Below are 13274 nucleotides of genomic sequence, written 5' to 3' on the forward strand. Positions count from 1 at the left end.
TACAATTTTACATAAGTAAACCTATACTGGTTTTTTTTCAGGTAACATTGACATTCTCCAAAAGAAGTAATGGAAAGGAGTCTTGCTGGTGCCTACAACGAAGATCCCCATGTAAAAGTCTAATTACTGAACACCAGATCTTTGTGAAGTTTTTTTGCTCAACACTCGGTCATTGACTATAAAGAAAGAAAACAGCCGGCTCCCGCATCTGCACCTGGGACTCAGAGACATTAAAGTGCGATTCTCCCGCAGCCCATGACAATGTGGAATATGGACTACAATTAGCTGTTCGGTGACCTGATGTTTTTGTGATGTGTAAGAGTCAGTCCAAAATATAGGAACAATAAAATGATTCAATATCACGTATTGCTATTGAAATCTTTACCTGGAATGTGCAGTTTTGGTCTTAAATAGCGAGTATGCAATGCCCAGAACTAGAGATTTATATACTATTTATTTTCTTTAGTGCTGGCGACAATTTCGCTCTTCTGCATTAGGGCACAACCATGATCTGTAAGTAACTCCATCATAGCTGCATTATCTGTTATAGTCTGAAATCCACCTCTAGTCTCAACAGAGGAACCGCAGGAAGATAGTGCTCAGAGAATGGATGTCAGTACAGCAACCACAGATTGATTACAAACTACAAGCAACTAAACCAACATGGCCGTCAAGTCAGGCTCCGCCGCGGCCGTCAAGTCAGGCTCCGCCGCGGCCGTCAAGTCAGGCTAAGCCGCGGCCGTCAAGTCAGGCTAAGCCGCGGCCGTCAAGTCAGGCTCCGCCGCGGCCGTCAAGTCAGGCTCCGCCGCGGCCGTCAAGTCAGGCTCCGCCGCGGCCGTCAAGTCAGGCTCCGCCGCGGCCTGCTACCTAGCTGCATACCGAAGCTAGATCCAGAAGGTTTTTTTTAGAACGCCATGTCGGGACTGGAGTAAGTACTGCACCATGAATGTTAATAAACCATTATTGTAAAATAAGAAAAGTATTTGAATGTGTAAAATCACAGCCAAGTGAATGGGACTTTACAACAAGATAGCCAAATTTAGACTTTATATCTTGGTAGTGATGCCACGGTCCTCATCCAATGCAACCGTGCAGGACAGCGATAACCAGACATTAACGCCAATTATGTAAAGTTCATCTCTAATGTCTGCAATTACAGAATTCTGGAATAGAACAAGATTTGTGTTTTTTTGGTAAAGGACTCCATGTGAGACTTGAATGACGCGGCTATAGCCGTGACTCACCTGGTCCCCTTGTCTGGACAGGACTGTGCCTCCCTTGACTTGGTGGAGTGTCACTCGATTATTCAACAGTGATGGGTCCTGGAGAGGAGAAGAGTGAGATCTGTTAGTAAGGAACCGCTTCTTAGAACAAGCAATCTCAAGCTTTATTTGTATTAGGACAGCGGAATAAGAAGAAAAAGAAAAGTTGGATTTTTCCTCTAAGACCAATCTAAAAGGCAAAACCTCTGCGGTGGATCCCGGCGTTGAAGGACGGGTTATGGGGTAACTTTTCATGAACACGTGGGACCCCATTAATAAAGGCTACAAAATGAATATTTTTTCTAATTTTGGGTGGGAGTTTCAGGATGTCAATGAGTCAATGTTCCCTCGATTTGACCAGTCTCCTATCATCAAGATATCTGCAACAATGGGAACTATGGAAAATCCTCCCCATCGTTGAAGATATTCTAATGTCTATGACTAGCTCTACCCAGTACCTCATAGGAAGAGTCTTTTCAATCCACAGAAATCCTAAAACATATAAAATACATAAGACACTTAGGATGGGACAGAAACAAGAGGCGCATCAGATGGGGAGTATATTTAGGCTATAATAAGCACTGCTGCCTGGCGCTGACAATGTAAATGTCCCAGCAACGTATATGTGGGAGGCTGTCGTGGGGATAAAGCTGAAGGGATGTGTTGCTTTAGCATAATTATCGAGCGAGGAACTGTAATTATTTGAGGCAATTTTAGTTTAGATCAGGGATCGGTTTCACGATTCATTTCATAAGCAATATAATTAAAAAGGGTTATTGAGGAAAGGATCGGCGGCAATTCCTTAGCTGCTGTCAGAAGATATTAACCCCGGGTTACAGAGAACGGAAATAACAGAGCCGAAAGATCAGGACTTTCAAAAAAAATTAAAAACGGAAGAACATGGAGAAAACTTCTCGCTTCTATTTTGTCAAGAGAAGCCAAGTTTCTACTTTTATTTCCATATGAAAGTCACCATGCGGCCTCCATAAAGCTGACATTTTACCTTGAATCCTGGGTGACACCATGGAGCTCTGTCCGTAGTGACCATGTGGAGTACAAATCGATCCCAGACCATTATATTTCTTTGGGAGAGATTATATTTGCCATGCAGATTAGTGGATCGACCACTAAACACAGCTAGTGGCAGTAAAGTTCCGAGTTTTCCGAGCGTAGAAAATAATTATCATTTACTCTGACCTTTTTAGTCTCCAGCAGTGGGGGTTACATTGCGCCTTCGCATATCAAATTGTAAAAATTCTATAAAAATTCTACACACACCGGTAGTATCACTTCTATATCCAGTTATAGCTTATTATCATGTACGTCAATCATAACCACAGCTTTTGTTAACACATCCATCATCCCCATCATCTAGACAGCGATAATGAATAGTAATTTGCATATGTACGAGCAACTATGGATGTCAAATATCTTTATTTAATGCAGGCAGACCGAACACAAAATATTCCTAAAATAAACTATACAGGTGAAGGATCCAAAGTCTGTAGAATCTAAATACATAAAATCCAAATAATCCAGCATCTTCGGTAGTGCCACGTTTCTGGATTACTGGAAATTGTAAACCTGAGAATCAGAAAATCATCCTCAACTATCAACATTATTAATGAAGATGACCGTACATTCATGATAAGGGCCAATGGCGGACATGTTTGATGCTTGATAATCCATTAATCATCCCCCTGGTTCAGGTATGTTTATACATCCGTCATATATCCTGTACTGAGTTATATCCTGTATTATACTCCAGAGCTGCACTCACTATTCTGCTGGTGGAGTCACTGTGTACATACATTATATTACTTATCCTGTACTGATCCTGAGTTATATCCTGTATTATACTCCAGAGCTGCACTCACTATTCTGCTGGTGGAGTCACTGTGTACATTACATTACTTATCCTGTACTGATCCTGAGTTATATCCTGTATTATACTCCAGAGCTGCACTCACTATTCTGCTGGTGGAGTCACTGTGTACACACATTACATTACTTATCCTGTACTGATCCTGAGTTATATCCTGTATTATACTCCAGAGCTGCACTCACTATTCTGCTGGTGGAGTCACTGTGTACATACATTACATTACTTATCCTGTACTGATCCTGAGTTATATCCTGTATTATACTCCAGAGCTGCACTCACTATTCTGCTAGTGGAGTCACTGTGTACATACATGACTTATCCTGTACTGATCCTGAGTTACATCCTATATTATACTCCAGAGCTGCACTCACTATTCTGCTGGTGGAGTCACTGTGTACATTCATTATATTACTTATCCTGTACTGATCCTGAGTTATATCCTGTATTATACTCCAGAGCTGCACTCACTATTCTGCTGGTGGAGTCACTGTGTACATACATTACATTACTTACCCTGTACTGATCCTGAGTTATATCCTGTATTATACTCCAGAGCTGCACTCACTATTCTGCTGGTGGAGTCACTGTGTACATACATTACATTACTTATCCTGTACTGATCCTGAGTTATATCCTGTATTATACTCCAGAGCTGCACTCACTATTCTGCTAGTGGAGTCACTGTGTACATACATGACTTATCCTGTACTGATCCTGAGTTACATCCTATATTATACTCCAGAGCTGCACTCACTATTCTGCTGGTGGAGTCACTGTGTACATTCATTACATTACTTATCCTGTACTGATACTGAGTTACATCCTGTATTATACTGCAGAGCTGCACTCACTATTCTGCTGGAGGAGTCAGTGTATATACATTACATTACTTATCCTGTACTGATCCTGAGTTACATCCTGTATTATACTCCAGAGCGGCACTCACTATTCTGCTGGTAGAGTCACTGTGTACATACATTACATTACTTATCCTGTACTGATACTGAGTTACATCCTGTATTATACTCCAGAGCGGCACTCACTATTCTGCTGGTGGAGTCACTGTGTTCATACATTACATTACTTATCCTGTACTGTTCCTGAGTTATATCCTGTATTATACTCCAGAGCTGCACTCACTATTCTGCTGGTGGAGTCACTGTGTACATACATTACATTACTTATCCTGTACTGATCCTGAGTTATATCCTGTATTATACTCCAGAGCTGCCCTCACTATTCTGATGGTGGAGTCACTGTGTACATACATTACGTTACTTATTCTGTACTGATCCGCGTTACGGTTTCAATAATACTCCAGAGCTACAATCACAAATCTACAGGCTTCAGAGCTGAAATCTTCCAGCATTAGATGCTTGTCCAGTGTCTCCATAAAGCTTGCACTGTTGATTTGCATTCTGGGAAGTTTAGCCTTTAAACCAGGCACTGTACAGTAATTTGATTTAGGATAAAATATATATCTGCTCCCCTTCATTCTCGGAGGTTCAGCTATTATGGGTATCTGAAGATAAGCTTGCTGACTGTTTCCAATAAGAACCAGCAGAATTTGAAATACAGGTTGGGTCACATGATCAGTACAAGATAAGTAATGCAATGCATATATTCACTCAGCTTTTTATGTAGATGATATATAGATATATTATATATCTCAGGAAAATCAAATTCCAAAAGTGAACATATGAATGCAACTCTAGAAATCGGATGATAAATGACTTTTCTGCAATTCAATCTTCCTACATCAGGAGCATTTTAAGTGTATTCCTCTGCATAGTTTTCAAGCATATCCAGTAATATTTCTGACCGCACACGGTTGCTATAAGTTCAAAACACTTCAGAGACCATTATTGGTATGGGCCTAGGGGGGGTCAATGAGTCGATGCCCAACGTTAGTCAGGTCAAATTCCAACCAAATGACTAACAGCAATTCAACCTCTTATGCCTGGAGTATAGTCAGGATACAGTCCTCCTGGGACCACAAATGCTGTGATATCATATATTAGCTGCACTTAATGTAGCACTAGTTTGAAACAGTATTTTATAAAAATCACGATCCAGAGCAATATTGATGCGCTGCACTAAAGAGCTAATCCAAGAGACGTCACTACATTGTAGAATTACTTATTCATGATAAAGGTCTTCTTAGTAATAAAATACTCCCCTTTAATACCCTTACACAATCTGCAGCCCTCCATTATTAGAAAGTGATAGTTTTAGCAGTTTGACAGAATCTATTCATGAACCAGTCAGCTCAGGATGAACGATTACGGCACACGAGCGGAGCAGCAGGTGATAAGAGGAGAGGGAATGAAGATTTTATATGCCTTTGAGGGTGACAACCCTTATGGGCACAGTAATGGCTGCTATAAGAGGTTGACCCCCAGCTCCTGCTACTTGTGGATTGCAAAAAAACTCTTCTAATAATCAATTCCAGCGTATTCCACCTAAATCATATCCTAATAGAGCCGAATGCACTCAAACATATAGCAGAAGAAAATTCATAATTCCACTCTCCAACCCAAACAGCCGGTGCCCATCAGGGGATATAACAGAGAACATGCAGTCAATTTGCAGATTTCAATTATTTGCCATGTAGCATTAGGTTGATTATAGCTCTCCACTCCGAACAAAACCATTCATTTCAATAGCATCCCACAAGTGCGCAACGTCTGTCACCCCAGTAGTCCTGTATCCCAGACACATGTAATGAGCAGCTTGCGCCACAGAATTACAAGGTTACAACTGACTCACAGTAAGAGCGAGCCAAATATCAGCTCAAATCCCGATGAGAGCGCAAAAATAACACAAGGAGAGCTGCCCAGGCTGCAAAAATCATAAAACAATGGAGCAGAGCGCTTCTCTTGTATAGTAGAGCCAAGTATGTAATGCAGGATTATTACAAGGTTCATCATGTTATGTCTCAAAATGCAAAGAGGCAGCAATTGAATATGATCTCCAATGAATTCCTGACAACGCCAAAACTAGACAAATTAGTTTAATAAGTACAATGCCCTACATACCAATAAGGGCGGCATCCCAAATGGTTAACAACACTACAGATGCCGGCACCATTTATAAGACGGAGGAAGACGGCTTCGATGATGTATCACAGATGGTCTGTGCTCAGTACAGCTGTATAAATATAGACTTTTGGACTGATTGTACAGATATATTACAATGCCGCACCTGGGGACTGAAACCACGCTCAATACGACATCACAGCACTGATGCCACGCGTGCTCAATACGACATCACAGCACTGATGCCACGCGTGCTCAATACGACATTACGGCACTGATGCCACGCGTGCTCAATACGACATCACGGCACTGATGCCACGCGTGCTCAATACGACATTACGGCACTGATGCCACGCGTGCTCAATACGACATCACGGCACTGATGCCACGCGTGCTCAATACGACATCACGGCACTGATGCCACGCGTGCTCAATACGACATCACGGCACTGATGCCACGCGTGCTCAATACGACATCACGGCACTGATGCCACGCGTGCTCAATACGACATCACGGCACTGATGCCACGCGTGCTCAATACGACATCACGGCACTGATGCCACGCGTGCTCAATACGACATCACGGCACTGATGCCACGCGTGCTCAATACGACATCACGGCACTGATGCCACGCGTGCTCAATACGACATCACGGCACTGATGCCACGCGTGCTCAATACGACATTACGGCACTGATGCCACGCGTGCTCAATACGACATCACGCCACTGATGCCACGCGTGCTCAATACGACATCACGCCACTGATGCCACGCGTGCTCAATATGACATCACAGCACTGATGCCACGCGTGCTCAATATGACATCACAGCACTGATGCCACGCGTGCTCAATATGACATCACAGCACTGATGCCACGCGTGCTCAATACGACATCACAGCACTGATGCCACGCGTGCTCAATACGACATCACAGCTGTCATTACATCAGTTGATCGAGGTTATAACGGAATTAAAGCCAACCTAAACCAAGAACATAAAACTCTGCTCCTGAATCCCTCTGTGCAGTCACTAAGGAAAATGTATCAACAGTGTCGTAAAATGTATCATTTTAGGAGACGCCGAAAATTTAATTGTGCCAAATTTATCAACATAGTACACGCTGAACGATAAAATGAGTCCAACTCGCTAGGCATGTAAACGTCATGTTCCTCGCATCACCTTATCGCTGGCGTAATTTTCACCAAGGAAGGTGCAAAAAAAAACGGCTAAGGCCTCATGCACACGACTGTGCTTTTGTGGCTTGCAATTTATCTGCATTTTTTGCGGATCCATTCATTTCAATGGCCTCATGCACACGGATCCGGGGGGAGGGGGGTTCGTAAATCTGGATCTCAAAAACTCAGGACGTCATTTTACGGTCCGGACTTGCAGATTCACCAATACTGGTAAATTGTTGTGGATCCGCGAGTCATGCGGCTAATTTCTCTCCTATTCCGCTCACAGCGCAAACATATACTGGACTGAATCTGTATCTTTAGTGTGATCGGATATCAGTGACCAAGTATTTATTTGCCCACTAGGGATGTCAAACAAACCAGAATATGCGATCAAATTTATGGCCCATAAGGTGACATGGTTATCATTTTGTTTGTTTTTTTAAAGTTTAAACATGAATATATTTCAAAAGTAACAGAGGAAGTAGCTTGCTTCTCCTCCTAATTTTATTTAATAGAAATCAATAGAGTTGGCTCCCTAGGAAATGACTGGATGGAGAGAGAGGTAAGATGTTCGATTTTTATTAAACAAGTTTTAGTAGTTTTTGTTTTATAGATCCTGACCAGTTTTTTTTTTTCTTTCCTCAAGTCTCTGAATATACATTTCAAAGGGGAGTCAGATTTTGTCAGTCTCCCTCCATCCAGTGTGAGGATTACAGTAATGCTGTGTGAATAGTGACGTAATATCACGTGAGCGAGCTTTTCAATCATTGTAGGCAACAGCTGCGTTTCGTCCATAGTAATGTAATATCCCTGACGCACTTTGGAAGACAGAATAAGAATATCTAGCGCAGGACTGCCCCTATAGTGACCCAAAGAGGTTTGTGAACATTTATAGCTACGTCTCCGTGAATAACACAATAGATTTAGGGCGATATAGATTGAATCCATCTCCTTGTAGTTCCCAATTGAACATAATAAACCATTGGAAGAGAATACATTAGCACACTGGTCAGATCGGGCAAAGTGTTCTATCTATGGCCAGATTAACACATATGGCTCAAAAAAAAAAGCTGCACAGCACCACCTGCTGGCAATAATCTATGCGTACACAAACATGCAGATTGTAATGGTTTAGGACTAAGATTTTCGCTGGAGAATTTACTAACCTGAAGTTTCATAAGAGTAGATAAATCCTTTTTCGCAGCCTCAAACACAGCGTTCAGATGTCTATTAACACTAAACTCCGGGATCAACAAATCTTCCACTGTGTAATGATAAACGGCTGATGGGGTTTCCGTAACCGTCACAGATTTCTTCAGGATAGGCTGTTCGAATGAAACACAAGTAAAAGTTTATACTACAACATTTACCTCGCCTTGAGATAGTGCCGTGCATGAGTCAATGATAATACAACTACAGTGAAATTCTTCACTATAATCAACTGTAGAATAAAAATACATAAATAATAATTAATTGAACTACCGTTCATTAAACACAACCCCAGAACCCTCTTAGGCCTCACTCACACGAGCGTATCGGATTCACACGCGTGAAAAACGCGCGTGAATCGGGTCCGTGTGTGTTGCGTTATGCATCGGTGTGCTCTGCGAGGGGAATGCGTTATTAACGCACTCGCAAAGCACATCTTTTTATTATTTTCAATTGAATTGATGCGCAAATCACGCACCGTACACGCATGTGTACCCGTGTGTGGTAACGCGCCAATATAGGACATGCAGTGAGTTTCACACAACGGACTCTCGCTGCGTCAAAAATCACGCATGTGTGAATGGGTGCGTGTGCGGTGTGTTGTGTTGTTACAACGCACAGCACGTGGACGTGTTTCACGCTCGCGTGAACGAGACCTTAAGGACCGGCCAATTTTGGTCTGGAGGTCCAAAACTATTTTTTGATTTTTCCTCTCTGCATCCTGGTGGTTATGTTTTTTGTTTTTTTTATGTAGCTGTATGAGGCCTTGGTTTTTGCAGGAGAAGTTGTACTTTATGTAGGTGGCGGTTTTTTGTTACACATACATTAGGGTTTAATAAAAAAAATATTTGGGCAAAAATGCAGGGGGGGGGGGGGGGGGAGTTCCGCTGCAGTTTTATTTTTTTACAGCGATCATCATAAATAATACAATAAATTTTTAGGTTGTTACGGTCGTGACAAAAACGTGTATATTTTAAATTTCACGAGCACACTTGCTAGGGCCGTACAAACAGCAGGACGAGTATGCTGACCAACGTCGGCAACAGAAAAAGTACATTGTATATAGGAACATATAGCACACACATGCATTATATAAATATTTTGTCACCATATACAGAAAAACCATATAGAGAATAGAAGCCATGATTTCAATATCTTGCACTGATGAGGACTGAAAAGCCAAGAACAGCTCAAATCAGGTTAGAAAAAGTTATATCTGTATATTAAATATGTGTTTTGTATTAGAACAAAATAAGATAAATTAATAAAACAATGACCGATTCTCTTTAGGCTTCGTTCACATCTGCGTCAGGGCCCCGTTCAGAGGTTCGGTTGGAGCTTTTCGTCAGGGGAACCCGTGAACGGAATCCAAACGGAAACCATAGGTTTACGTTTTCATCACCATTAATTTCAATGGTGTCGGATCCGATGCAAATGGCTTCCGTTTGTCCCCGTTGTGTAAGGGTTCCGTAGTCTTGACGGAACGAATAGCGCAGTCGACTGCACTATTGATTCCGTCGAAACAACAGAAAGGGTGCACGCACACGTGGCAGGTTTTTTTGCCGAAATTTTCTGCGATTCAATCATCTGAATGGGGTATTTATTTCTGCAAGTTCCCTTCAGATGAATGGCACCGATTTTCAGTCGCGGAAAAGTTTTGCAACATAATCTGCGGCGTGTGACTGCACCCTAGGGCTGGGTTCACACGGTGCGGTCAAGCCCGTGTAAAAAAAAAATAAAAAAAATGCATTTTGACTACATTGTGTGAACACAGCCCAACACATTACAGCAACCAGCAGAAAGTCACATTTGGCTGGTAGCATAAAAAGTGTAAATCTATTAATCTCAGAACACAAAAGCAAAAAGGAAAAAAAGGAGGAGGACAGGTTAGGACTAGCCTGCACGACTTTTTCGATATGCCCGCAGAGAACTAGCCAGCCGCTCAATTTGTGTCCCAATTTACACATTTAGCATTTCCATAATACACGACCTGACTGCAGCGCTCACCCACCTTGTTCATGACTGGGCTTGGAGGGTAATCATCAGGAGTCAGGCTCACCCGTGCTCTCTCATAAGCCATGTCCATGTCAGATTTGCCAGCTTTTGGGCTTCCTAGTAATTAAAAACGTATCAGAACAAATATGCAGAAACTATGATTATTGGATAATAATTATATTTATCTTTTAATAGATCCACATTTCTGAACTTGGAAAGTTGGTCTGTAGGCAATGTCAGGATGTTCATGGCAGACAGATGGCATAAGTGGCACAAAAGCTATACACCAATTGGCCAAAGCAGCAGTCGGCTTTAGAAACCCCTATCAGAGCGTATGAACAGTATATCGGTGTTGGCCCAATTATGTCCCCCTTTAGTGAAGAGCCGAGAGAGGCCCCATAACTGGAAGACACGGTCAATCCATGCATTACTTGGACAGAGCATTTCAATGTGCCACTTTCTTCAGCGAGCACAGGCGATAGTAGGATATCATGGCATCAGGAACACTTTCGGTCAAGAGACCTTTGCGGTCCAAATCAGACGAGCCCTTAAAAAATATATTTTTTACGTCTCTGCCAATTATCCCAAAAGGAGGTTAAACCACTTGTTTTTTTTGGATATGTAATGAAAATGATTTGGGAAAACGCCCTGTTGTGTTTAGCAACGCTTTTCTTTACATTTTTTACTTGCCCCAAAAAGTTGCAGACTAAACAATGGGATTGAAAACCTGATTAAATGAGTGCGGAAGGAATTCATGTTTTAAAAACTCTAAATGATTTATTAGTTACTGTTATATTAGCATTGCAGAGTCGTCCCTGCACCATTGCCATGAAGGGGCAAATGTAATAATAAAAAGAAATAAATATATAACCCCGCAGCTCAGCTTTAATAGACAGGAGCTAAACTAAGTGTTCGAGCAGCCACACACACACACACACACACACACATATATATATACACACACACACACACACACACATATATACACACACACACACACAACGCTGCCGAAGAAAAATGTCTTTCATGGTTTTAACCCAAAGCTGTTATTACTGCGAGTCGCCTTGCACTCCGCTCACATGCTGAATGCCACAGAAGTGCTAATTAATCTAACACGAGGAGATATAAATAGGGGTTTCTCAGGAGGAGGAACAGTAGGAGTCAGGGGGGGGGGGGGGGAATCAGCTACTTTCCAATTAATCATTGGGGGAGTTGGAAAAAGTTAGTCAGTCACAGATCAGGTTGGTGGGGGAAGGTAACTCGGCCTGGATGTAGTGAGGAAGATGCAAAGCGGATATCCACGGGCTCTCTCTGCAGCGTCCGTCAGTAGATTGCAGCTGTTTCTAGGTACAATTGTCTAAAGTCTAAACATTCATTAGAGCACGGGGTTCCCAATCTTTTACTACCTGGGGCTTCACAAGCCAGAACATGGGGCGCATAGACCTCACCATTGTTTGTTGTCCATGCCAAAAAGTGTAAAATTACCTACATTTATCCTAAAATTTGTCTCCTGAACCTAGAAGAACGTTACAGTGAGCACAAAAGGAGTCGGTGACGCTGCTAAATCAGCTTAATACAACCAGAGAAAGGTCTTTTCAGCACAATCTCCTCTGTCAAAACAGCATCCACAGCTGCGCCTCACCAACACCCCCCCAGGTGGGTTACAGTATTACAGCCATCATAACTTCACAGGCATCACAGAGAAGAGCGACATTAAGGAATTTCTTAGATATAAGAAATTTATGAAAGTTGTAAAAGACGACTCCATATAACCACTGGGTGGTTAAAGGGGCTTTTCCACGATATACCGATTAGATGTGCCATCACTGTCCACGTGGCTTGGAGTCCGACCTCTAGGACCCCTACCAATGTCTTCATGATAGATCGTAATGAGCACTAAAAGATCTTCATATCCTTCCTACAAAGGCTTTGTTTTACCATGTCCATCCAGATCACCTCAGAGGGAAGATGAATGCAGAAGACGACGTGTTGTACCGGACTCTCGATGCATTGAACATAAAATATTTCAAGCTGATTAATTGTCCCTACAGCCAATAAACATTCTAAAAATCTGCTGTAACTTTTACCTGGGATTTCAGCAATGCTGGAAGAGGAGCGACTTCTACGATGACCTGTGTTTGAACCATCAGATCCCGTCAATTTGCTAGGGTCTAAATAAAAAAATGGCAAGACATTGAGAAAACATTTTAACGTAAGTAACTGGAGAAATATAATGTGTTGGACCTGCGTTTATAGGATTAGCATCAAGTTAACTTCTGCCGCAAGATTGAAACAGTTTATGGCGTTTTATGCGAATAAATATTTTGTAATTACCGTAAAATCCTTCTCTCGTTGAATGGGTATAGGCCTGGGAGGTTAAATCTAGGTAGGAAGGTGTGTTGGCTCCACCCAGGCAGGACATGCCCTTCCCACAGACCCTGAGCTAATCAGTTCATACGTAGCCAGTAGGATGGAAAATAACCGCACATCCATAGTCCTGGGAGAACAACATCGTGACAATATCGTGACCTGGGATCCTGAGCCCTGGCCACGTAGGCTGGAACTCTGTTGTTGGGGTGAGACGCAAAGAGGTCAACGTCTGGAGTGCCCGACTTCTGGCAGAATTGGAGGCAAGTGACTATTCCTCCATTCTAGCTTGTTCCGACTGAGGAAGTCTGCGCCTCAGTTGTCCTTACCCGGCACA

At 42.3% G+C, this 13274-nt stretch overlaps 1 protein-coding gene and 1 long non-coding RNA gene across 8 annotated transcripts in view; one reads left to right on the top strand and one right to left on the bottom strand.

Annotated features, from left to right (window-relative positions):
• The window catches only part of LOC142659071 (uncharacterized), a 215795-nt gene extending 215461 nt beyond the window's left edge, over positions 1–334 (top strand). For all 3 annotated transcript variants that reach the window (XR_012850264.1, XR_012850262.1, XR_012850263.1), the window contains one exon: positions 42–334. This is a non-coding gene — a long non-coding RNA (uncharacterized LOC142659071). The remainder of the gene's footprint in view (positions 1–41) is intronic.
• The window catches only part of PNPLA7 (patatin like domain 7, lysophospholipase), a 118989-nt gene that overhangs the window by 59785 nt on the left and 45930 nt on the right, over positions 1–13274 (bottom strand). For all 5 annotated transcript variants that reach the window (XM_075834783.1, XM_075834784.1, XM_075834785.1 and 2 more), the window contains 4 exons: positions 12658–12741; positions 10587–10687; positions 8533–8691; positions 1245–1322 (listed from right to left, as the gene is read on the bottom strand). In XM_075834783.1, the coding sequence (XP_075690898.1) occupies positions 1245–1322; positions 8533–8691; positions 10587–10687; positions 12658–12741 (422 nt within the window). The remainder of the gene's footprint in view (positions 1–1244; positions 1323–8532; positions 8692–10586; positions 10688–12657; positions 12742–13274) is intronic.

Source organism: Rhinoderma darwinii, chromosome 8 (assembly GCF_050947455.1).
Source record: "Rhinoderma darwinii isolate aRhiDar2 chromosome 8, aRhiDar2.hap1, whole genome shotgun sequence".
In the NCBI taxonomy this organism is placed as follows: Eukaryota; Metazoa; Chordata; class Amphibia; order Anura; family Rhinodermatidae; genus Rhinoderma; species Rhinoderma darwinii.